The sequence below is a fragment of the Channa argus genome, chromosome 20 (genome assembly GCF_033026475.1).
Source record: "Channa argus isolate prfri chromosome 20, Channa argus male v1.0, whole genome shotgun sequence".
Classification (NCBI taxonomy): Eukaryota; Metazoa; Chordata; class Actinopteri; order Anabantiformes; family Channidae; genus Channa; species Channa argus.
In genome coordinates, this window is record NC_090216.1 from 17,969,122 (window position 1) to 17,996,406 (window position 27,285).

The window sequence follows — 27,285 nt, forward strand, 5'->3', positions numbered from 1 at the left end:
AGGTCAGAGGGAGACAGAATACATGTGTGTCAATGAGAGGGACCCAGGTGGAACAGTGAGGTTACAGGGAGCAGAGGTGAAGAAGGTGCAGGACTTTAAGTACTTAGGGTCAACGGTTCAGAGCAACAGAGAGTGTAGAAAAGAGGTGAAGAGGCGAGTGCAGGCAGGTTGGAACGGGAGGAGAAAAGTGTCAGGTGTGTTGTGTGATAAAAGAGTATCAGCGAGAATGAAAGGAAAGATGTTAAAGACGGTGGTGAGACCAGAGATGTTGTTCGGCTTAGAGACAGTGGCACTGAAGAAAAGACAGGAGGCAGAGCTGGAGGTAGCAGAGCTTAAGATGTTGAGGTTCTCTTTGGGAGGTACGAGGATGGACAGGATCAGGAATGAGGACATCAGAGGGACAGCTCATAAAGTCAGAGAGGTTAGATTGAGGTGGTTTGGACATGTTCAGAGGAGAAACTGTGAATATATTGGTAGAAGGTGCTGAGGTTGGAGCTGCCAGGCAGGAGGTCTAGAGGAGGAGCAAAGAGGAGATTTATGGATGTAGTGAGGGAGGACATGAAGTTAGTGGGTGTGAGAGAAGAGGATGCAGAGGACAGAGTTAGATGGAGGCACATGATTCGCTGTGGCAACTCCTGAAAGGGAACAGCCCAAAGGAAAAGAAGAAAAATTCATTGTGCATTTTCTTTCAGGTGATTTTGTTGTTTCTTCTGTTGTGGAAAATGCAAAGTGACAAATTAAATGTAACTGTTCACTGTGCAGATCTTTGATTGTAAGTCACGGCATTTCTCTTTATTATGTTTACTCAACAGTGATCAATAATCCTCCAGTTGCTGCCAAAGAATCTGCTCTTTCTCCTAAAAAGTCTTACTAAAGCCGGAGTATTGCCTGCCCTGATTGCACGGTGTTCACTTTATAGAAGGAGAAGCGGAGCCAGGATGTGTAATTACATGTAACTGGACCATTCAATACTCTGCCTCTTTCACTGTTGACTCTGAAACCAAAGACATTTGTTTTACCTTGGGCTTTCTTGACAACAAAGGACATACAAATCCACAGGCACATTTACAAGTTTTCAGATTTATAGTGTAAATAAATGATCATTTGGCCTGGTTTTGCACTGGTGAAATGGTGATAATTACACAAGCCAGAGTAGTGATCCTCTGATTTATCGTCCTCTTGTGCCTCACACATTCACAGCCACCAAACGAGAAAGTAACAGACTTACAATAACACATTTTCACTTAAACTCCAACAACTTTGCTAAAGGGACTGGTCGCATTTGTTAAATGAATCTCCTGAACTTTCCTTCAGCACAAGCAGGAATGCGACTGCAACAGATGTATGAGCACGAATGTATAACATCTAATAAACAGGTATTGCCACATGAAGTATTAGGTTTATTTTAGCCTAATACCTCCGCATAAAGTAAGATTCCACCCTAAAAAGCGGACTCACATATTTTATTCTTATGGCCTTGGACAGTTTGGGACAGATTTGGGACAGATTTGGGAAGGTGGTTACTTTGACAAAGACGTGTGGTCAACATTGAGAGAGAGTGGGCTGATGTAGATTTGTGCTCAGAAGAATAAAATCTTGCTCGAGTGCAAAAACACAGGTAAGTGTTTTTATTTTTTTTTATCTGGTGGTAATGTTATAATTTATTATTATCAGTTATGTCGAGACCGTAATCAGGGACCTAGAATCTGCAATACTTGTCACTAAATACAATAAGTTACGACTCATGCGTTTTTCATTTGTGCCTAAACCTGTGAGTGACGGGCTAACGCAACAAGATTCAGTGAAGTTGTCACATTTTAATCGACAAGAAAGCATTTAGATGGAATAGAGCACACTATTACACATTTGAACATGTAGACTCTCCTCATTAAAGTGTGACTCGAGGACTTCTGGAGAAACAAGATGACCAAAACTACGACCTTCGTGGTCAGAGAAACCCGAGGACAATATATGAAGTGGAAAGGCTTCTAGTCAAGAGATATTTAGTACCATTCAGTGTATATGCGTATATGTGATAGGTGTTTAGTTGGGACTGCACTTGTGTGTGGTGCTGATTTACTATTCAGCGTGTGGTTGACACCTTGCAGTGTTGATTTAGCATATGTTTGACGCCTCTGTCGTACTATTATGTAATGGCATTGACCGTTAGAGCACGGGCCACAGCCCTTTGGGTTGTTAATCAAATCAGCCTGAGAACTAGACAGCAACTCACACACGCACACACACACAAACATACACACACTAGATGTTTGGCGGTCCGCAGGGAGTACTTAAGTGAGATCTTTATCTTTCCTTTTTAGTTTCAACCATGCAGCAGTAGTTCCCATGGCTTTCATAATGTAGTTGAAGCGTGGTGCATGAAAAGCAACAGTCACTGGTGAAGCTGCTGCGGCTTCATGAAAACTGTAAATCCAAGGCAACTGCATTCACCATGTCATAAGCGCTTTTCATCGAGAGATTTACAGGCAGTTTTACTTCACTTACGCAGAATATTTCTGTCACGCACTCTAAAGCCGCTCACACAGTCACGTCAGTTGTAAGATTGTATCACCCAACATGAATCTTTCCAACTGCAACATCGGGCAGATGTAGGACAAGATGAAATGTGTGGTGATAAAGACATCTGTAGTGTATTAACCAGCTACAACATGTGGGTGAGAGTAGCACAGAACCTCAGCCACCTCGGTGAAAAAACCTCCTGCTGCTTTTCTAAAGCAGCTCTTCACCCTCTCGTGTTCCCTGGAGAACTGGGGGGGTCATTTACCAGCCTGCTGATCTGCTCTAAACAACTCAAAGGAAGAGCAGCAGTTACCATGCGATTTCTGTATCACAATTACAGCTCACAGGCTAAACACAAGAAAGAACTGAAGCCACTCTGGGCACAAGTTTCCACTTTCTTGAACAAGCATGAGGAGGAGCAGAGAGCATCATTTGAGCTCTGTTGCAGATGCATCAGTTACATTTTCCTCAGGGAGGTGGCAGTGTTGGGCAGACTACACACACAAGTATTGCAGCGCAAACACACATGCACAGACTAAAGGCATTCGCTAAAAAAAGTGTGTATGTGTGTGAATGTGAACAGCATAGTGTGTATGCGAAGGAGACAGATGGATACAAAGTCCCAACAGCTGCTGTGTGTTAAGGGGAATTTAAATCACTGCTGTAGTCTGTGCCAATCTTCCATCTTTGACATCCCCAGGTACACACACTTGCACACATACATACACATGCATCATCAGCTTCCCCTTCACCCATATTAAGATAACCTCTGACCCTCTCCACTGTCTAATCTCCATTTATCACATGCACTGAGCCACAGAGTGGAAGTCTTGCTGACTTCCCATCAGCAGTAGCAACAGCAGCAGCGGTGTAGCAGCTGACACGGAACAAGTGGATTAACCTGCTTGGGACATCTCCCTCCCATGTTACGGTTTTACAAGTAGGTGGATGAACATTAAAGAACACACCCAGCCATAAATCCATCATGCTTTGACACCAATGGTGTGCTGTTGGGCAGAAGGATCTCTGACTTTGGCTGGGCATAGTTGGGTATTTCTCGTTAATGCCACATCTCTGTCATATATTACACACACCTGTCACTTTGGTTGTGTTACTGAAAAAGCACATGTAGATGTTAATACAAATCCTCCACGAAGACAAATGAATGACACAATGTGTACAGGATTGCCAATAAATGTGTTCGTGAGACTGATCCAAGCCGTACACAAAAAGGGTTCACTAACAAACTTAGTGCATACGCAGATACACACGGAAGTAATGAGAAACTGTGTATCAGTCAGCGTTTGACTTACCTGATCTAAACTTGCTTCGTATCAGTATGGAGTGTTCAGAGCCCAGAAGAGTCATAATGCTTACAGTACAGTTCCAGTGTTCAAGAGTTGCAAAATGAAGTCATACAAACTGGAGAAATGGTACACACTTTGACCCCCTCGGCCACTTCTGGAGCCCAGGCTGAGTTGGTATGGAGCTGAGCCAGCCTGCTTCATCTACAGCTCTAGAAGAAAACTAGGTATGAGAAGAAGAAAACAGACACACACGCTGGCTTTTTGGTGTCTCTCAGTCAGTGTGCACACTCGCAGCAGCCTTCTGCTCTCTGTGTGCTTGCCTTCTCTTCCTGACTCCTGTTCTCTCTCTGCTCTCTCTCCCTCAGGGGCTGATGTGGGAGTGTATGAGTCTGTGGGTCGGTTAAGCTTTGGTCCCATCTAGCTGAGATCTCTGAGCAGGGCCAGGGACAGCACAGAGAGATATGCCCTAGTTGGGGGAGTGGCTAATCACCCAGGATTTCCTCTTAGCCACGCCTGCGAAAGTCAGGACAGGGCTTGGACGACGGTTTCCTCCTCCTCTACCACCAGTGTAAATATATCTGCCTATCAGCCCTGCTGACTATCAGAGGGGAGAGTTAAACAGGGAGAGAGAGATCAAGATAGAGACACAGAGGCTGATAACGGAGACGCAGCATTATAGCCAGGAGGGAGAGAAAGTGGGAAAGTGCCTTGTGATGGCTTTTTTGTGAACTACATTTATATGTATAAATTAACTTTAATATAAATATAAATTAAAGTTGAAAAGGTCAGATACAAAATTAACTTGCTGCCTTTACTTGTAAACAGATCGAATTATATAGCTAAGCTGCATCTTTGTGAGGCTCGGTGACTTAAGTAATTAAACTTAAGTTAAAATGACATTTCCAATCATCATCATAATGTACATGTAAGACTATTTAAAGCTTCACTATCGACACCTGTCAGTCACAACGTCAGCACTGGTGGTCTGATTCTGATCAATATCAGTCTGCAGCTGCGCAAAATGTGGTGCAATGTGTGCACAGGTTGGACAGGTACACAAAATAAGTATTCAAGTAAAAGTGCAAAAAATATTCTCCACTACAAGTAATGTACTATTTCAACTAGTTTCCTCAAATAACAGTACTAAGCCGTAGGTTTTACTTAAAGTACAAGTAGTCCACTGAGAAAACAATATATTTTAAACAATACTGATGATGGGTAATAAGTGTAAAGAATCACTGCTATTAAAGGTGGACGTGAGCCATAATGATCCATCAGCATTTGTGAGTTCAGAATATGTTTTTAAAAAACATGTAAAATATTTTATAATAAAACCACAAGGTGGTAATAATGTTGTGGCTGACTGATGTGCATCTTTTTAGGAACAACAAAGTGAGTCACTAGGTGCTGATCAACCTGTAGAGTTCTTATCCAGCACTGCAATTTCTTTTGGCTAAATAACCTCATTGAGTGCCTTCAACTGTTTTTCTGTTAGCGTCATATGGATCACAAATGTAATGTTTTGGTCAATGATAACCCGTTGTACACTACTTGTGATAGGTCATTTGTACGAAAACCTGCTACTAGCTGGTAAACACTGTGGATGGCTCACGCAGAACTTATGCTTGCTGTGGAAGGTGGTGCCATGTGCACTTTGACTGCCAATAGGTAGGAAAGTGCTATATAAGTGCAGAGCTTTTTTACCATTTACCATGTGCAAGCAGCACTTACATCATTGTGGACAGTCATATTTTGAAACTATGCGTCACACTAGTCCCTGCTGGTGACTGGATCATTAAACAGAAGGTACCCAGACCCAACCACTTCCTTCTCCACCTCGTTCCAGCATGCAACAATAATTAGATAACCGTGTTTCCTAAGACCAAAAATGACTTTTAAGCATTTGTAGTAAAAGAGCCAGATGCTATCTTCCAGAGTTGTTAGGAACCAAACCAGAGCTAGAAGGAGAGGGTCTCATTATGTGAACAGATAAGTGGAAAAGAAAGCCAGTATCACTCTGTGCTAGGATTCTGTTAAACATAACAACTTTATAACGTTATTTTTGAAGATATTTGCTATTTTCTTTTGCTTGTTTTACTGCCCCCGAGTGGCAGCAATATATAGCTTTGAAAGTGGTACTAATTGTTTGAACATGTTGATGATGAGCAAAACTAAAAATTGTTTTGCATCAATACTGAACATTACATTTCCTTTTATATAATTCTTGTGTTTTTTTCCCGTCATTTCTCATACAAATATAATATTAGTGTTTACTTGTATTATATAACCGGGTGAGTATCTGTGAAGACATATGTGAAAAAAACCTTTTTAGCAACATATTAATGAACATACAAACTGGGATAACATCACTTAATGCGTCTGGGCATTTATTTGTGTTTTATTAGTGTTGTTTAATAATCATCTTTCTCGAACGTTCATTCTCAATAAAAACCTGGATGTGCGATTCTGACTCTAGCAGACTCCCCAGCTTGTATTCAGTCGGGCTTCTTCCAGCTCCTACATACCACCAAGACATTTGTCAGCTCTGTGTCTTCCCTCCTCTTTGGGTAGTGTTTGCCAACAGCAGCTCCTAAACATCACAGAAGCTCCTAATTGTCTGTCAGCAAGCAATGTCAGCTGGAGACGTCAAGGATTCCTCTGCAGTTGTTTATGCGCAGACTTGACTAAATATATAACATTAGAAACATTTAAACATCAATCAAACCTTCAAAGTCAATATGAATTTATGTGTCCTTGTTTTTGTTACACAGTAGGTGTCTACTTCCATAAGGGCTGTTGTTCCAACGGGCTACTGTCTCACTAGAACCAGGTTACAGGGTTCAGTGGTTACAGCTGAGAATGTGGGGAGGCTGAACAGGGAAATACACTGCATGTTTCTGGATCAGTATGTCTTCCTGTCCCCACATACACTGTACAAATGGATGACCGTGGTGCAGGAGGTAGAGCAGTCGTCCAACAATCCTGCAGTTGTTGGCTTGATCCCCGGCTCCTCTGTTGAAGTGTCCTTGAGCAAGACACTGAACCCCAACTTAGTTGCTCCCGGTGAGTGTTGGCCAGCTGCGTAGCAGCTCCCCCATCAGTGTATGAGTGTGTGTGTGATTGTGACTGTGAATGGGTGAATAAGAAGCAGTGTAAAGCGCCAATAGGTAGAAAAGTGCTATATAAGTGAAGAACATTTACAAAGGCCAATTCCAGAGTAGCAGAGTTTATTACACCCATGACCCCATCTCCAGCCAAACTTTTGTCCCAAAGTTATGGTTTTCTTAACATTTCCACTAAGTCCTACCCTGCCCATTCGCAGTTTGTTAAATAAAAATAACACAGAGTGTGTGACTACCACAGGCCCTTTCTCTACATCGTGTAAAAACTGCCGCGACGGAGCACTAATCAGTCATTGAGATCTTTGTCCAGCAACAGCTCGCTGCTTCAGACTCACTGCTGTTCATATTTATCTCTTTACACCATAAACACTCCTTGGCCTTTGTTGCTGAGGAGCCCCTACACACATCAGTGAGATGCACACACCAAAACATTAAATAATTTAATGTCATAAATAACATGCCCTATCTGTTTGCTGTTATGCTGTGCGCTGACGTGTGCTGGAGAGAGCTCCAAAAACCCGTACAATGCTCAAGTCAAATATTTACATAGTAGTTCTGGAGCTGCAAATCTATCACTGGCATTTGTGTCAGTTGTGTGCACATTGAATGACCACACGCACTATTTCAAAGGTGCACATGCACACACAGCAAAAACACTTGTGCATGGGCGTCAGTATTAGCAGGTGAAAGTGCTTAAAGGGAAGGTCTGTCAGGGGTTTGGACAGTGTACACACAGTGTCTAGCAGAGATTCCTTAAGAGGTCACCCAGTCCTGGCTTAATCCTCCCCTTTAATTGGGCTCTATGTCAACGGACATGACAAGTCTCATCTGAACTGTCTGGAGCTATAAATGTCTGCGTTTGTGTATCTGATTTAAAGAAACGATTTGAGTGAACATTATGTACATTATATACAAGACGTGTGCAGCATAGTATCGTCCTTTTTCTATCTGTCATATAATGGATAGTTCAAAACAATACGTCAAACGTCTTTGCATAGGGCACGTTAAAAGTGCACATTCCATATTGCAGCAGAACGTGTTTATTGGACGACCAAGCAGACATCTAGATCAAAAAAATGACTGTTAGTGTTATATGATTTCTTCTGTTTTACATAAAGCAGATGTGACCAGCAAAAATAGCCAAACTGCCCAAAATATCATAAAAATGATGACCAGCAAGGAATTTCAAACTATTTTTACTGTGTCAGATATTGTTTTTCTTTTTTTTATACAAGATCATCATCACTTTTAGTTCCAATAAATTGGATTAAAAAGTGTCCAAGCTGCTGACAGGAGCAGTCACATAATTTAAATGCTTTAAATATCTCTGCTCATATGCTATCTGTGGAATCCAGCTGTCCCTTTCCTCTTTGCCTAAAAGATTGTCACCGGACGAAGTACTAGATTGCACGACCCAATACAAAATGAATGTGTTGGACAAAATGGGAGCTGCCCTGTATGAACTACTACTATACTACAGTGAAAGGGGGAAACTTCCCACTCTTACCTATTTATCCTGTCTTCTCATCGTTCTGCCTACTTTCCACAATAGGACAGAGGCCGTCCTTCAGGACTATCCTTCAGGATAGTTTGAACCAAGCTGGGGCAAATGGCCAACCAGCCAAAGTAAACGGTCTGCACTTATATAGCCTTTTCTACTCAAAGCACTTTACACTGCTTCTCATTTACCCATTCACACTCACAATCACACACCAATGTGGAAGCTGCTATGCAGCTGGCCAATACCCGCCAGGAGCAAGTTGCGGTTCAGTGTCTTGCTCAAGGACACTTCAACATGTTCAGTTGGCATGTGTTTTTACGCCGAATGCCCCTTCGTGCCACAACCCTCTTATTTTCTCAGGACCGGTCCTTGGTCCTTGGTGGCTGGGCAGGGCCAGGCCTGGTGAGGTGGGATCCCAACCCAACGCTCTACCCACTGAGCCACCAGGCCCCTTCTGAGCATTACCCCTTATCTTGCAGACACACAGCAATGCATTAGTCTGCCTCTTAGTACTGTCGCAAAGCTCATATGTCTAGTCTGTTGTGTCCTCAGTGTATATGCTCCCTAATAGGTTAATTGTGCTATCAAGAGGTGAATGAAGTGAGAAGAGAATGTACAAGGTAAAGATAAAGAAGGATGGTCTAGAGAAACATAGAGGAGGTGTGTGTGTGTGTGTGTGTAAGATGGAGGGATATAGCAATGGGGTTGCATTGGAAGACGATGGGGCTTGATAGAGCAAAGGTAACAACTTTGATGACACAAGATGAGATTCTCAGGTCAGGAGTGCACAGGACATAAGTGCATTTGTGTCTGTATGTGTACGCATGAATGTAAAGGGGCAGACGTTGCAGCCTCCATGGCCCCAGCAGCAGCAGCAGCTGTGTCACATCAGTCTGAGTGCTGTCAAGCTGCTCTCAGATAGCAGCTTTTCTCTGTTCACTGTCGCTGTATTGGGTGGCTCTCAGGTAAACACTGACATTTAAATAACCAACGAGGATGCTGGAGAAAGATGTGTTTGTGGTCCTGTGGGTGTGAGGCCGTTTGGACCATCTGCTAAACTCCTCTATAAGTGTAGCTGTCCAATCACAACTTAGTGTGCCAGCTTTGTGAAGCTCTGGATTTCTTGGCATGGAGCTACACACATGGGGCTGTAGTAAGAATGATTCAATTAAAGTGTTGTGTGAGTTGGGTGTTTTCTTTTTGATTTCCCAGAGTAAAACAAAATAGCTAAATTTTAAGTAATAATGAATGAAATGTCCCTTAATGTAGCTTGTAATCAATAAAAATTTTAACTAGATATAGTGGTAAAAAAGCCTCACAGACTTTTCAAAGAGTCTGAGAGTAAGACTTCATGAGTCAATGACCTAAGGACGTGCAGCTTAATATTAAAAAGATCACCCACTACTACATCCACTGTATTTTACCACTCCATGAGAGCTGTTCCTGGAAGCTGGTAGAGTTTAGGCTAAGTTAGTGACTCTAGGTGCTTCTGTGCTTTTTTGTAGTTCTTAAAAATCCAATCAGAAAATCCCCCCTTTTCACATACTATTTAGACTATAGGAACTAGGAACACACTTTTTTGAGGACCCTTTATAGCTTGTATTGCAGAGTAGAAACTTTCTCAGCTCAACAGGAAACATGGTTATATATTAAAAGTGATCAACCAAACACCGAGCCAGTGCAGCGCAGAGAGGAGGCTCTAAGCTGTGGCTAATATTTGTCCTAGGACTAAAGTATTAGAAGTAGCCATTTGGATTAAGAAGATGTGAGCAGTCTATAAAAACTATGTTTATACTGTTCATAAATTTGACACATTTTCCACACAGTGTGACAGCAGTGATCTCAGCAGCCTGAGGCCGGCTTTTGAAAGTATTCTATTCCCGAAGGAGAACATTGGTGATAACAAGGATTTGGAGCAAGGCTCAAATCTGTTGTCATTTTCATCCTACGACTGCTGCCTTTTTAAGTTTTGATGCTTTTTCACAGTGTATTGAGTTCTTGTCTAAATAATTTGAAACAGTTTTAGTTCAAGTGCAGTGTCACACTGTTGCTGGTTTATAGTTCAGTTAGCTTGACAGTAACTCCACAGCTCCTCCCCTGTATCCACACTGCATGTCACAGCTCTGCAGAATGCACATTTGGATTTTTAAAAGAGAGTGAATAAAGACAGGAGACTAATGAGAAGGAGAAAGTCTGTATGAAACGTGAAATGGATAAACACGGTGAACAGCAAAAGATTCAAGTCGTGATTAGAGATTTCATTCACAAAGCTGCTTAATAGACAAACCCTATATACTTTAAAATAACTCGGAGATTTGTAGAGTGGTGCATGCTCATGGAAAGGAACACAACATCACAGTGGCTGAAAACTGAACGGTGTTTTCAAACTATTTACGGAGCTAACTTTAACTTAATCGGCTAGTTAGACCTGATCAAATCAGCCTAACATTTGGCATTTCAAACGGAACTTGCATTATCACTGCAAGGTGCATTTCTGCCAGAATGGAAAGGATGGCAAGTGAAGCAACAGTTACTAGAGACACTGAAGGGGGTGATATTTGAAGATAAGTACTATTTGAAATTTGATTTGTCTTCAAAAAACAAATAGAAAAACACTTTATCTTGTTGTTGATTCAGTTGATGAATTGCGATTTAGTGTTAAAGTGAACTTCAAGCTATGTTTTTGTAAGCTATCATTTATTATTTAGGCCCACTGTAAATAATTTCAAGAAGTCAAAGGGGTGATATGAGGTTAGATGATGGAAGCTTAGTTAGTCAACAAGGAGATCTAAGAATGATTCAGTCCTTTATCAGCCCCCAATCAGTCTTATCATAAAACAGCAGGGTTTCTCACGACTCAAGCTGGCTGGCTAATAACAAAATGATGGGAGAGAAAAGTGGAGATCATGGAACGCAAACAAAGTGAGCGAAATATTAAGTACATAGGAAGACAGGAGACAGAGTGAGGGCACGGTATGAAAACGAGCTAAAAACATACTGCAAGTGGGGAAGAAGAGGTGAAGGAGGGTGGGAAAGTGAGAATGAGACGTGGACGGAGCCAGACGTGGAGTCAGGTTCAGTGTTTCCCCTTTGCCTCTGAGACTTTATAATGAAGAAGGTCCTGGGGGGATCAAGCCAAATCCAAACTAGAAGTGACAGAAAGACAAGCCCGAGCCAGTAACCTCCCCTCCAGACTCTCCTTACACGCTTCAGTTTTGCTCTCTCCATCTTTATCTGCTCTGTGGCTCGGTCACCTTCGCTTTGCTTTCTCTCTTCAAGCCTCCATAGGCCAATGAGTCCAAACTGCGCATGTCTGCCGCCCGGGTGAAAATGTTAGTGTTGTTTAAGAGGTGCTGCAACTAATTCAAATGGAATCCAATAACACACGAGTGCAATGGAGATAGACTCCGCATCATCTAAAAACCCAAAACACTACAGGATACACAGTTTTGTGTTTTTGTGGGTGTTTAGATTTCCGCAATTGACTCCGCTTTAGCTGTGATCTACAGGCACTGGCAGGTGGCCACAGAAGACTGGGCAGGAAGGAGGGGAGCATGTCTGTGAGGCTACAGCACAGAGATGGGCCCACAACACCACAGCTTAGCTCTAAGTTCTGCCTATTACCTGGGGCTATGGGCTGGCTTTATGTGGTATTCCCAAAACTTCACTATCAGAAATTTAATAACGCCAAGTCTGCTTTATTCTTGTTAATGTGTGTGTCCGTGACTAACGGATCCAGATGAAAGGCACATCCAGAGAAATAACCAGCTATGCCACGCAAATGTCTTTCATTTGCCTTGAGCGTGTTACAAAGAGGAACCATTTAAGTCAAAATTTGTGAAACTGAAATAGAGTGACTCTATGTAAGCAGACATAATTCCAGAGCAAACAATAAGGATAAAAATGTGGCATGCCACAAGTTTGGTTTTGGCAAGGCCAACTTGTGGTTTCCAGTTGCCCTTAGACAAATGCGTATGTACAGAACTACAACTGGGGAAGTACATGTAAACATGCACGCTGCAAAACATGATGGTCGTTTCTGACACTAAGAACAAGTGCTTGTGTAATCGCTTAACAAGAATAGTGCAGAATATGTGACAATCAAACGGTACATACCATACATACTGTACGGGGCTTGAAACATAACTAAAGCGATAAAAAAAAAATGAGGAAAAACAGTTCAACAGGGTTCAAAAGCTTAAAAGAAAACATGGAAACTAATTCAACGTCTTCATCACATTAGTTTAACAGGAAGTGTTGCAGGTCCAGCAAAAAAATCATTACAAGAACTGAATTTAAAGGAAAAGAGCCAGTATTGCATAATGTTTAGCTCTCTTGAGCTGGTACTGCACATCCAGATGGCCTGGGCGAAATACCTGTCAGCCAGCATATTCTTTCTTTCAATGACAATGAATCAGAGCCATGTTTATGTTGGCATGACCCCATCCCACCACCCCCATCCTCCCTACAACCCCCTACCACTGACAGCTATTTGACAGAATAAAACATGCTACTCCGGACACTGATGCCAGACACAGACCACAGCCTGATCTTTGGGTATAGGGCTAGTATCTGCTAGGCTGCACTCCACTTGACCCTTCAGGACCAGAGACTTATTTATAGGACTGTGTCTGTGTGTGTGTGTGTGTGTGTGTGTGTGTGTGTGTTTATCTGCCCATGTGTGCACGAGTGTCATGTGTATTTGCACGCCCACCCCAGGGAGTACGTCTTATCAGGATCATGGACATTTATCAGGGGTGACATTTTCTGCTATTCTGTGTTCAAACCAAACACACAGCTACATGTGCTATCTCCACTCTGCGGGATGTAGAGAGGCCTGACTTATGCGACTTGTCAGTAAGAATTTACGCTATCGTCACGCTGAACCATTGATTCGGGACGTTGCCTTTTCTATTATTTTTCCTGCGATAGGTAATTTAGTCAGACAAACCTTTCTTTCTTCCTTGCCTGATTCTGAAAGCTGAAACAACAAAGAGGCACCAACAGCTACATGGTCCTGCTTGCTTTTAACACCCCAGGGACACTCCGTGGGTCATGATCAAATGTTGTTCTAGGGCTCTGAACCTGGCTACATATATATATATATATATATATATATATATATATACGTGTGTGATTTCTTCCTGTCTCTATGGTTTGTTTGTGTGTATATAGTTTAATCCACACCTTTCCAGCCTCTGAGGGTCTGGGAACTTGTAGATCTGTCGTGATTGGGAGTAATGGGATAAAGCGAAGCTGATGCTGTTGATTCAACTAACAGGATTGTGAACTGTGGAAAACTACCGTCTTTACCTCATTGGTTATGGCAATTTTCATGGTCAGGAGGCAGCCTGGCTTTGGAGAGGGGTGGGCCATCTACACTGAGGGCCATGGAATTAATGAAGAGACAATTAAAATTCAAACTGGACCCATTGTTTTTGGAAAAGCTCTTAATTTTTTCAAATCTACCTTAATACAGTTTAAAGAGTGAGAGGCATATCATCAATTGTAGACTGGTGTATGAAAGAGGAAATGAATCAAATTAATAGTCAATTCTATTGCAACAAGTGAGTAGGGATTTTGGATACTTATTAATCATTCTCATACTTTATATAATACTGACACGTATATATGTTCAAAGAATTAAGTCAAGTGACTCCATTTAATGAGCCAAATTGTGTGTCTTTACTTAGAATGTTCCCTTTTGTGTTAAAGTTCACACTGACAACAAGTTCATGAGGCCTCAGATCTCCAAGTTACTGAAAGCAAAATTACTTAAATATTTTCCAGCGTTACAATCTTTTTGGTTCATATTTTCCCCAGAGAGAGTGGGTTTGCAGCAGAAGAGTTGTTCCTGGCTGGCTCATATCAGTTTGTTGCTACAGCAAAACCACTGGCTGATATAGGGCCTTTATAGCCAAAGTTAGCCAATATGATTCTTTTCCTTTTTTGTGGATGTTTACTGTAAAAGATTTACTTTGTAGATGCCTCACACAAGCCGAGCTAAATTATAAAATACAGTGATGTTACCTGTGTTCAATTGTAAATGTACAGTATTGTACCTTCTACCATAGCAATTCTGAAATCCAGCTGTTGTGTTGTTTAAGAATATAACAGCTTATTTTAAATCTCCCAGTGTCCTGCAGTCACTTCACAATGGTGTTGCCTCTCATAAAGTATGGAGAGAGATGATTACAGCAGCCCACGATCAGAATGGATTATTACGTATAGCGGTGCTACCGTAAACATAAAACACACCAGCACCACCAAGAACTGAGTCCCTAATTGTCTGTGGCACATTGGCTCTATCAACCAACTTCATGAGATCTAACGAACTTAACACCCAACTGAGCTTTATTTCATTGCAGAGCAGACAGCTTTAATACACAAAATGATCGGCCTCTGTACGGTCACAGTGTCCGCTTTGTTTGCACACTGCTATGGATTTATGCTTTTGAAAGGACAGTGGTTTCATTACAAAACATTTTAAATGTCACACGGATAAAAACTTAGGGGGATTGCGCTTTGGCTATTTAGTTTTATTTTAAATCCCCCCCAAAAAATAACCAGCTTAAGAAAAGTGCTCTTAATCTATGATTTCTGATTTTAGAGTGTGTCTTTACTTCAAAGCATCAGGTGTAAATTAATGTTAAAATATATTGAAGTTATTGTGATCAAATATGTGGTAATTAGCTTCTCTTTCTCTGTACTTGTAACAAAGGTAAGGTCTTAGAGGAAACACACACTCATAACCACATTTAGATCTGACTCAGTGTGTGAATGTGGTGGACAAGACAAATACTGTGTCACAGTGACCAGTGGTGTCACTTTCTGTCTCCCACTCCACCAGACATACACATGTCCACAGTGAAGTATGATGTCATCGGCTGCTTGTCCACTGAATCGTGGACCAGAGCCATGATCGCAGGCTGAACGGCTCACAGGCTCCACACGAGCCAGTAGGACGAGGGGGAGACACAAAGGAGGGAGGGAGGGGGAGTAAATCGCAAAGGAAAAAAAAGAACTGGAAACAACTCCACAGTGTGCTCGACCACACAGCAATGATGCTAGAATTAGAGAGACTGTCCAATGTTTTAACCTTCATCCATCACATGTGATACCAGAGATGTTAAAGAAGCAAATAGAGAGAGCAAATAGAGCAAATTCAAAACAGTTTCAGTTTACTACCACATGAGTCTGGTAAGAGGAAAATGTTTACTCTTCTATTTACTTAATGTTTGTATTCTTTTTCCACCTACATGTTCAAACACCACTTTTAGAAAAGTTAAGAATTGTTCTAAAAATGCATTAAAAAAAAAAATCTGTGCTTTACATAAAGAATGTAAATTAGCATCCAGGCTCAGGTCTTTGTATCAAAGGTGCCTTGATGTTCACCACTTAGTGCCAAACGTTGTCAGAGAACTGTCCATCAGTACCAAAAGAATATTTCTCAATTCGTGATTGGAAAGATTTTAGTTCTTTATCAAAGATTCACAGATTCCATTGAAACACCAAGTGTGGAAACGACTGTTGCGTTTCCTTCCATGAGAAACAGAGAACCATACAGCAAGTGGTGAATGTTTACAGGTTAAAAGTATTTATATAAATGTTCTGCACTTATATAGCACTTTTCTACCTATTGATACCCAAAGCACATTCACACACACACTCAGACACCGATGCGGGAGCTTGCATGCAGCTGGCCAACGGTCACTAAAGGACAAGAGGTTTAAGGTTAGTCTAATTTCATATATGTGTTCATATATGATCATATATGTATACAAACATTTACAGTAAAAAGAGACAATAGCATGGGAGAAATCAAAAGAGAAAGAGAATTTTTAATTCATATTGAATAAAAAGTTCTCCACAATCTTGCAACACTAGCATTTACACGAACGATGCTTCAAAACAAACAGTGGCATCTGAGCCAGTCCTCTGATAAGAGCACTGTAGGTGACAGATGACTGCAGAGGCTCTGTCAGAAACGCCTACATCCAGCTCTCCGATGCACACAGGCCTCCACATACGTATACACACGTCCAGGCAGAGCTTTGTCAGCTAGGTTCTGTATTTGCGTGTTACTGGAGATGCCTCAACTCTGTGACAAAGGGTACTTTCACTCCCTGCATACTTCACACAAGCCTGCAAACTGTTCACCGCTGCCCTCAACTGTTCATCAGCTTGACTGACAGCTTGGAAATGTTTGGCCTTCCTGACAAATCCTATAGCACAATTTGTCAGATAAACATATCTTCGACACAGACAGCAACTGGCTTGTCAGACAAGGACGTGGAAGACAACAAATTGGATAAACTGAATGCAACAGACAGGTCACTGGTGTTATCTCTGCAAGTGTTTCCATGTAACTTATCAGGCAATTAATGAGATAATAGTGTTTGAAGTGTTTAAACTTTTCACTTGCATGTGAAAAGTTTCTTTTTGATATAGAAAACTATCATTGCTTGTGCTGTTAAAACTTCAGAGTTAACCTGTAAAAATCTAGTTCAAACACTAGACTGAATCTACACAAGTGTGACCTTGTATTGTACTGCTGGATTGGCTACATGGTGATTGGAAATATGCTGCCTGGCGACACATAGTTCCTGTCTTTCAGAAATGGGAAAACTCATTGTCTGTCACTCATTGTCACTCATTGTCTGGCCACTTAACAAGGAAGGCAGGAAACAGGATGGTACAGCTTGTGGACGTTCTGTCTGGATATGTGAACATCTCTAAAACTAACAATTTACAATCCGTCTCAATGCACATTTAATCATTTTTGCACCCTCTTGGTGACTGTGGCGCAGGAGGTGAAGCAGTGGTCCACCAACCACAGGGTTGTTGTTTCAATCAGCAGCTCTTCACATCTTGAAGAGTCCTTGAGCAAGATATTGAACCCCAACTTAGTTGCCCCTGGTAAATGTAGGCCAGCTGTATAGCAGCTCCCCCATTGTGTGAATGCAGTGCAAAGAGCTTTGGGGACCAGTAAGCTAGAAAAGCGCTACATAATTGCAAAACATTTAGCTTCAAAAAACCAATGGTCCAACTATTATGTCTGAAATGTGCAGTGATTTGCTAGATTGAGATGCAAAAGTCTGTCACTTTCATGAATTTAATGAGCCACCGACTCTGTTTTTAGTGCCACAGCAATGATTGCGTTTACATGCATCCAAGTAATCAGGTTACTCTGAGAAATCAGATTTCTCGGGGAATCAGGAAACAGCTTTTACATGCACTTCAGAAACCTAAAATCTTCATATATAGTAATCTGATTTCTCTGCAAGCCATGATCCAAGATTTCAACTGTATAGTGACAGAGAATGCTTTCCATCTTTCTTTCCTTTTTTTTTTTTGGCTGTGTTTGTGTCACAGCGGTGGCATCTCAGGCGGAGAGAAAGGAAAAGACTGTCTGTGTTTAAAAAATCTGTGGGGGGAAAGCAAATTATTTGGACTTCTACGAAGTACTTTGTGAAGGCAACTTAATTCATTCTTTCACTGAGCTGCTTGTCTCCGTTAGCAGCCTTTTCTTTAGACCACATGGAGAAAGCCAATTAGAAACCTGGTTACTCATATACAGTACATGGCAAAGAAATCTGCGTTTTCTGACACAAATCTACGTGGGGAATCAGGTTTCCACAATCTCCTACCGTGATTTGGGAAACCAGCTTTCTTGTTTGACAGTTTAAAAAAAAAAAAACCTGGTTACTTTAATAGATTAAGATTAAGATTTTAGTAAGATTTTAACCTAGTAAAATCAGGCAGAGGTCTAGTTTGGGAAATAAAGAACTGGTATTTGTTTGGCTCTCGACTCTTGCCAGATGCCCAGGATCATTAGTCAAGCAAATGTTGGAGAAGCTCTTGTAGGAACATTTTCTTGATGATGTATGACCTAGTTCATTTAACTACTGTATGCCAAGCAACTACTATGTCAGCCTTTAGTTTCTTTCTACAAGGAACAATGTGAAGTTTGCCTTCAGTGATGTCACTTGAGTGAGCATCAGCTTGGACTGATTTATACAAGTTTTAGTTAAAAAGAACAGCTCTTTGGTTTGTACTTCATCTCTACTTGAGGCTAGCAACTTGAGCTGCAAATGGGATAACGGAAGCTGCCTGCTTCTTTTAGGATACAGCATATTCTTGTGGATGTTCTCAGGCTGATTGTTGCAGACAGTGCGGACGCATTCTTGGAGCCTGGAGTCTTGCACAGTACACATGTTTAATTCTGAGCAATCTTTGATCAAAGTGTCAGCAGTTGTGTCACATTGTGGTTTAATATAGGCATCTTTGGTTCTGCAGTGTCAGTATTGATACTTTTATAGAAGCTCTTCTACTGTAATTGAAATCAGTGTCTTACTCTTTTAAATGTATGGGTTTATAGGACTAGAGACTAGAGTAAAATAATGTTCACTTTCCACATTTTTTCTCTTTATTTTCTGTTTGTCCCTCACATTGTCACTTTGGAATAAAGAATTGTCCATTAAAAGCATCAAGCATATTGATTCCATAAATAGACAAAGACGATATAGCTGGAAATAAGTATATATTTATTTTTCTGACCTAACATTTAATAGAAAACTGACTCATTCTACCCCAGTCTCCCTTTCTTATTAGATACAAAGTCTTTTTTAGCCCAGTCTTTCCAGTTTGTAATTTCACAGTAAAGCCAACTAGCACAATTCTTAGTATCATTCAACAGCTGTCTACTTCAAACCAAAGCAAACAGTGGATCAAAAGCCAGATACCTGTTCTAGCTCTTCTTCGTTTTAATGAAATTTCCAAGGTGTATTGAAAAAGAAGCACAATGTACATAAACATAGAATGATCAATCTTGCTGTCCTGAACGTTAATTGAAGAACATCTGTAATGAGCAGATACTTGACCCTGATAGCATCTCCATACAGTGGTCTTGAGCACAGTCCCAATATAAAATTCTGTTGTTTTTGCTGAAGCTGATTCGCAAAGCTTCTGGTATGTCAGTTGAAACCTTTGAAAATTTGACCCTCAGTTCCATGTTGTACTTGGCCTTTGGATAGCCAGCATTTACTGTAGTGGACATTTGGAGGAAACATTTGATGGATTCTCTGGTCTGCACTCTAATGAACAGCATATCTACAGAAGGGTGAACACCTGTAAAAGTCTAAATAATTTACCTGATTCTGGGGCTGAATGTGTTTTGGTTATTACCATTATACCATTAAAATGGTGACTAAAAGAGAAAGTACGTATATTTCAAGTGCTTCATTATCCAATTATTAATAATGGCCTCAGATATATTTCTCAAAAGTTGGAGGATACTGAATCAGAGATTAAAATAGAGAAACCTTTTGGCTTATAAATATAACACGAATACTAGTATGCAACAGCTTAATAAAATAAAAAGGCTATTGCTAACACATAAGCAAAAACTATAATCATGATCAGTGATCAATCAAACCCACACAGTCCAGATGTAGTAGATTAGCCAAGTGAACTAATGAACCTTCTTGTGAAACTAGTAGTAAATAATATATGAGTGATTTTCCCACAACCTTAAAAGCAATTCAACAAATTTTGTGAAAAATTAATATTGGTATACTGTGGAGAAATTGTTTATAAGAAGAAGAAGAAGGTTGTAGCTCAGGAGGTAGCGAAGGTTGTCTATCAACCACAGTTCAGCTCCCCAGTGCACTCGCTTTGGATCAAACTGTTTGCCAGTGTCTAAGTGTATAATAAATGATCACCATGATATAAAAGTTTTGAGAAACCGAGGCCAGCAATAAATAAATAAAGTGACACAGTTACTACAGATGCACATTAAACTCAACACACACTAGCACAGATGGTCAAAGTACTGATTGTCATTATATGACCAAGTTGCTTTCACTTTTTTTTTACTGAGTTCACAGGTTTAACTGGTTTCTATGTGTTTTCTATCACCTGTCACCTCTCCCACAATTAAGTTGACACCTACTGTAAGCATGGAGAAAAAAACCACCCGAAAAACAATGAGTTGCATGCTCTTCTTTTTTACAGAGAAGAAAACAATAGTGTGTTTTTGCAAGCCCACATAGGAAGAGGGATGCAGTGAAGTCAATTACTTTATAAGTTATGGAAAATGTCCAGACTTTTCATAAACAGGATAAACCTTGTGTCCGCAGTAAGCCTGCCCATCAGCATGTTCATTAAAAATATCATTTAGACCTTCAAATGTTTTCATTCTGATTTGAGCTAGTGTTGTCCTGTTCATTGTGCTTTTCTCAAGTACAGGCTCGTGTGTGTTTCTATCATCCACAGTCCTAATCACATCCAGGTGCCTCCCGTTCAAATTAACATATGGTTCTAACTTTCCCTCTATGTTGACAAATGCATACCTGGGTTGCTGACTAGTAAAACCATAAAATGAATTCTTCTTTTTTTATTATTCACAACACATGAACAAAGAAGAACAGAGCTGAGAATGATTTCACCTTGCATGCAGCGCTCTTCCACTGGTATTTGTACCTTGATACATGACTGCAATCCCAGTTATTAGAAGTGGGACCTATTGTACTTGGCTGATCCAAATTCTTATTTTTTTCAGTTTTTCAGTATTTGGGTTATCGGTTCAATCAGGAGTGCAATAACATATGGTCAGAAAAAACTTTAATGTGATATTTTTGTAATCTGCCATTGCAGTTAAACCAACCCTGTCTCTTAAATATTAGGCTCCTTTACAACTAAAGGGTTTTTGCAGCAAATATAATTTTTAGATTCCAGTGCCCAGTTTCATTCATTTTTTTGAATGAATGAAACAGTACTTTCAATAATTGAAAGGGAGCTGCCAGGAGGTAGTTGGCGGGTGTATAATGCACAGGATTATCAAGCCAACAATCCGAGCTTGGTTCCTGAGTCCGGTCCCCGAGTCCTGTGTCTGGTTAGGTTTAGGCAAGAAAAACCGCTGTCTTTAGGATTAGAGTAAGATCGTTGATGTATTTCAAAGTGATAAAACATGTTTTGTGTAAAGCCACTGTTAGATTTTCCTCTATTACACCAGCTTTTGTTCTCCCTGACCCCAAACAATCGGGACACTGTACTGCAGAATCTACTGCACAAAACTAAACTGGATATTTTGCAGCAAAATCTGATATATTGCTGATATTATTATATGTTTGAAACTCGCCAATTATGTTACGTGACAATATATTGTCATTACGTTCACAAGAAAATGTAGTGTGGTTGAAATGACGTTTTCCAAGAAACCATAATTAATGCAGTTTAGTAATTTTTAGGTGTTCAAAAGAGTAATAGGCAAATTTTAATCATTTTATGTTTGTCAGTTTTAATGTAGTTTTTACTGTTTATTTTTTGACATGGTCTGTGTCTCTGCAGTGATTTAAAGGCTGATTGTCTAAAAAATTCTTTACTGGGTTCACAATGAGAGGAAAATATTTATCCTTTCATCCAAATAGATTTCTTTAACAAATATAGCGCTAGCTATTGGTTAAAGGAATTTTTTCCTTCTCATGTTGGCCTTTCTCATGTAAGCTAGTGCCAGCTATATCAGTTAATGCTAGTCTTAATTTAGGTCAGGGGGGAAACTCAATTAATTTTGATATAATAATATGACAAGAAAACTATGATGATTTATGATTTGATTTGATTTATGATATGGAATATGGAGAAGGTGAAATATTTTTGATGCATTACAGTGACACTGAATGTGATTTGTGGACCTTAAAATCGCGGTATGCACACATTTTGTTTGTTTGTTCAGCAGGTCAAGAACAGCATCAGTGCAGATAACAGCAGCTCTGGACGGCCTACTATCAAACTTTGAACATTTTAGGACTCTGAGATCTTCTCTACTTTTAAGGTATTTTTTTATCGTCTTTTCCAATATATGTAGCTCATCACCTTCACGTGTGATAGGTACCTTCGGTCATTTACTAAATTAATCATATTTTCAACACTCTTCAAACTAATCCCAACAATAAATTGTATGCAATCTGGATTATCTTAATGTTCTCTGTTGACCTCTGTTGTCTAAAACACATGAGCCAGGAACTCTGCTCCCCTGGATGGTGGGTTTCTTTATTTAATAATAATAGACCAACATATCTGGTCAAATATTGCTCAGAATACTCAGCATAATTTTATAGAAGATGTCTACTTCAGATTATGAATTAGTAATGGGTGTCGTCTTAAATCTTTATGATGGTTGAACAACAAGCTCAAATCAAAGTTTTGTCACTGACATCATTGTTATGATGAACAATTAAATCTGCAATTAAAACAGTTTATGGAATGTAAAATTTGCAAAATAGTTTATTTAGGGCCATTTACCAGAAACAAGATGTAAAAGAATTTAGATTTTTTTTTTCTCTGGAACTGAAGGCAGGTAGCTCTGGAATATAAGTATATTATTGTACTTTGTACTATTTTGTTTTACTTTAAAGTAATTTTGATTACAAATGCTTAAACTCATTTAAATACATCTGGTCTATATCATCCATGTCAAAACCTACAGAATAGGAATTGATTTGTAGCCAATTTTATATTAACCTCATATACTTGATTGGATTTCTTTTTTTTTTAATTTATAATACTGTAAAAGCAACCGCAAATAAATGGTAAACTGTAACTTTAAACAAAGAAATGTAAAATGTTTAAACACTAAAATGTTTGGTCATCCATAATTGTTCATTGTTGAACTAAATAAATTTTTTAAATTGTGTCAGATATGTGCATTTAAATTGTGTTAATGAAACTTAAATGGTTTCAGGCAATTGGTTTCCTCAAATGATTTGAGAACCACAACAGAGGTTAAAGTTGTTACAACTAGATTGTAATAGTTTATCTTAGTGGAAGGTAAATAAGTAAAGGAAGTATAATTGGTAGTATTTGTAACAAACAATGCACACAAGATAATCTTACTTATTCCGATAAATTCTCTTCCCTCATCTTTAATAAGTTGAGGGATATGCTTCATATGAGTACAAATTACTTCCCGATGTTAAGTTACTTTATTTAAGTCAAACAATTTGCAGGGCTAAAATGGTTAATAATAAAATAATATACTTAAATGGTTTAAGCCAATCATTTTCCTTTTAGTTAAACTGATTGAGTTCAACTGACTCATCAGGTGCAGTGCAGGGTCATGGTCCCAGTAAGAAAATCCTGAGAATTTAGGGGCACAAATACTTAATTCATTGTATTTTTTTCAAGATGAGAATTTAATGTTTGTACCAAACATGCTTTAACTGGCGACTGATGTGAGATAAGATGCTCTGTTTGCCTTGGAACTACAGAAACAGTCCACCTTAAATGTTAGGCAGTGTGACGCACCTCTCCGCATAAAGGATCTTTGTTTTACACACATGCCAAAGCCTGTATCTCCAACCTCGTGCAGAAATCGAGCACAAACAACAGTCCAGCCCTTGAATAAATGTTAGAGTGAACGGATCAGACCTGCTGTTGGGCATTTTGATTGGAAACAACAAAGATCAGCCTGTCAATAATGTTTGCTGAACAGGTGTCAGAACCACCTTTTGCTAAAACTAAACCATTCAGCCCTACTTCCCTCTGCCCCACTGTGCTCTTCTATCATCTGCTATGGTGTGCTATGCTTTTCACAGCCCTTTAGGTTTAGTTATTCAAATCAAATTACAGCTGCAGATATGTATTGATTAGTTGGAAGGTTGAGGTTCTCTCAAAAACGTTAAGAACAAACATCTCTACACTGCTGCCAGCTTGTTCAATAAGTATGACGTCTCTCTCCACACTGAGGTCAGTTTTGCAACATACTTCTACAAGTTCTTTAACATCTCTTAAATATGACATTATATTATTGAAAGTTTATCTGAGAGGTTCTATCAAAACCTCAATATTTAGTTATTCAATATAACATCCTCTGCCTTATCCACAATAAAGTGATGGGCAAAGCAGTGCACCTACAGTAGCTGGGTGAAGCAAAAAAAAATCCTGTATTTGTAATTTTTACCTTAGTCATGTACTGATATGTCACATTAACCTTATAATGACAAATCAATTAAAAGAACTTAGCCACTTTTCACTGTTGCAGCTTTGCTCTGTCATCCAGGCTGAAAAGAGAGCCTCAGTATTTTACAATAAAATTGAAAAGGCATGTGGCAGCTTTATGCAGTGCCAATGAAAGCAATAGAAAATGACTAACAGCCTTGGGAAGCACTGATGATGACAGATCAATATGTAAAAAATTAAGAGATGGACTGAGACGTCTGTTTTATTGATATTTATGTGAGGGTGTCAGACAATGTTATTAAAAAGTAAATAAAAGGGGAAAAGGGTTGTAAAAAATGAGTCATTTTTCCATATACTAAAATGTTCCTCTGGAAATATATGGCACCGACTCTGTCAGCCACCATTCACATAAATGCCAAATGTGATCGATATCTGAAAATGAACCAGAGCTGTCTATTCTCGTTTCCTTTCTCTCGGGTCTGGAATGCACTCCTGCTTTTGTTTCTGAGCCGTGAGCCGGATCAGAGCTGTATATTGTATTACTGTTTTCATTTCTACTGTGAGGATTTCTCCCCTAGGTAAAAAAAAAAATCAGCACCCAAAGCTCTTGTATCCACAATACAACTCCTGGAAAAAGAAACTCTTCATTAATCTCTGCAGCCCTTAAGAATCTGTGGTTTTAAGCACTCCTGTCTCCAAACCACATGTGAGGCGGCACAGCGGCTGATCGGCAGAGACTTTGTTTTAGAATAACTCTGGGTTATTTTCAGGTCATTGTGGGCGAGTGGTTTCTTAATTGAATTTCTAAGCGTTCTGTTTAATATGCCATCGTTAAAGGGCTCTAAAAATAGCCCTGTGGATGCAAGGACCTAATCTTTTCCGGAGTTTTGGAGAGGTAGGTAATCCTAGACTGTCTTTATCATTCCAGTTAACAGCTGATGAATGAACACTCAGATAATATCACTGTCAGGGTTGTTCGTAAATGTAAGAGTGCTAAATCATGTAGTACTGATTACTGATACCTCTGAGAATATATAGTATAAGCCATACAACGAACTGTAGACTACATTTTCCTCTCTCCCTCAGTGAGTGTTAAAATTGGGAAAAACTTGTATAATTGATACGGGCTGCTATGTGTAGTGTCAGATGATGGAGCACGCTCCTCTAATTGTTTGCTTTTGTGAAGCATCTAACAAATAATGAAAATGTTAAATGGAAGCTTCTAAAGTAAGCCCCTTAATTCCCTTTATATTACATTTGTCCTTGCTCATATCCATAGCGCATATTAGCGACAATCATGGAAAGTTTAATAGGCATCCAGATGAGTTTTTGTTTCCAGTGGACAGTAGCTTCAAATCTTAAAATCCTTTTCATAATAACAGAAGCCTTGGACTCATGATAACATCTACTCTTACTTTTAAAAACTGTACACATGTGAGTTAACTGACAAGATTATATAAGTTCATTTAACTTACTGCCTAAATATGGATTCGCAGTATAGTTATAAAAAAATCACACACATAAAATGTCTGTATAGGCTACAAAATAAATGTGTTAAATCATTCAACTTAAAAATGTGCCACTGTTTTGTTCTAAATGGTAAATGTTCTGCACTTATATAGCACTTTTCTACCTATTGGCACTCAAAGCGTTTTACACTGCTACTTATTCACCCATTCACACTCACAATAAGTTGATGTTCAGTGTCTTGCTCAAGGACACTTCAACATGTGACAGGATCAGCCGGGGATCGAACAAACAACCCTGGGATTGGTGGATGACTGCTCTACCTCCAGAACCATAGTTTAATGTTCTGATATTGTACACAAATACCCCACAGACACAGTAACTGTGCCCTGGCTTTCCTTCCTTCCTTTCAGGCTGAATAATCAAGCTCACAGTGCTTAACAACTAAGCTGTTGGGTAGGTAGCATGTGCATCCTTGTTAAAGATTATACCAACCAGCCCGTGCAAGATTTGCAACATTCACTTAAATAAAAAGAGGTATATTTCGGTTGTGCTAGCTAACGTCGTAAAATTAGCAGCAGTTGATGAAGTGCATTTCAGAGCACTGTCAGATATCAAGGGTTTTGGAAAGCAATGTAAAAAATTATGTTCAGGTTTGGATCACGTACTTCAAAAGTTATAGGCACTAAAGAGATGTAATTACACCCCCAGTAGTGTAATATTAATTCATAGGAGGTGGAGTGGCAAGTGCAGCCACCCTATAGCTATTGGGCCGAATTTCGGGCAGTGCCACTTTGTGGAGTTTGCACATTCTCTTTGTGCCTGTGTGGCTTTTCTCTGGGTACTCTGTTCTTCTTCTGCAGTCCCAGAACAGGCAGTTAGGTTAGGTGGTGCCATAAAGTTGCCAATCGGTGTGAATGGTGGCCTAACTCCATGTGTGGCCCTGAGGTAGACTGCCAAAATGTCCCGTGTACAAGCTGCGATCGGCTCCAGCACAAGCTGCGACCCTTAACCAGATAAGCTGTTTACATAATGAAAAGATGCATTGAGTATTAATACTAGTAAATCGCTGCAAAAGCTCAACTGCATCAGGCTCAGATTGGGTTCCGACAGAAATGTGCAGCCAAATTGTTACGAGATATCACAAACATATTTTTGCCTTCCAAGCGTATGTGACGAACATGTTTGTAAACATTTGCCTATTCGCACATCCAGCAAACCCAAAGAAACAATATGATTTGGAGCCATATTTCTGGCTCTTTTTAGCTACTGTATCTTTTTGCTCTCCACAAAGCCCTGAGTTAAACATCTGGTTCATCCAGCTACCGCCAAAGTTTACCAGCTAATCATTAACTGAATACTCTCCACATTACTGTTTCACATGTAAGTAGCTTTGCTGTCCATCATT

At 39.8% G+C, this 27,285-nt stretch overlaps 1 protein-coding gene across 11 annotated transcripts in view; it reads right to left on the minus strand.

Moving 5' to 3' along the window:
- Positions 1-27,285, minus strand: part of myocd (myocardin) — a 115,647-nt gene that overhangs the window by 23,065 nt on the left and 65,297 nt on the right. For 2 of the 11 annotated variants that reach the window (XM_067489353.1, XM_067489352.1), the window contains exon 1: positions 3,834-4,288. The exons of 8 other annotated variants lie outside the window; for them this stretch is intronic. In XM_067489353.1, the coding sequence (XP_067345454.1) occupies positions 3,834-3,888 (55 nt within the window). In that variant the 5' untranslated portion in view covers positions 3,889-4,288. Of the gene's footprint in view, positions 1-3,833; positions 4,293-27,285 lie in introns of those variants that run through there. One more of the 11 variants, XM_067489346.1, reaches the window with a different exon arrangement.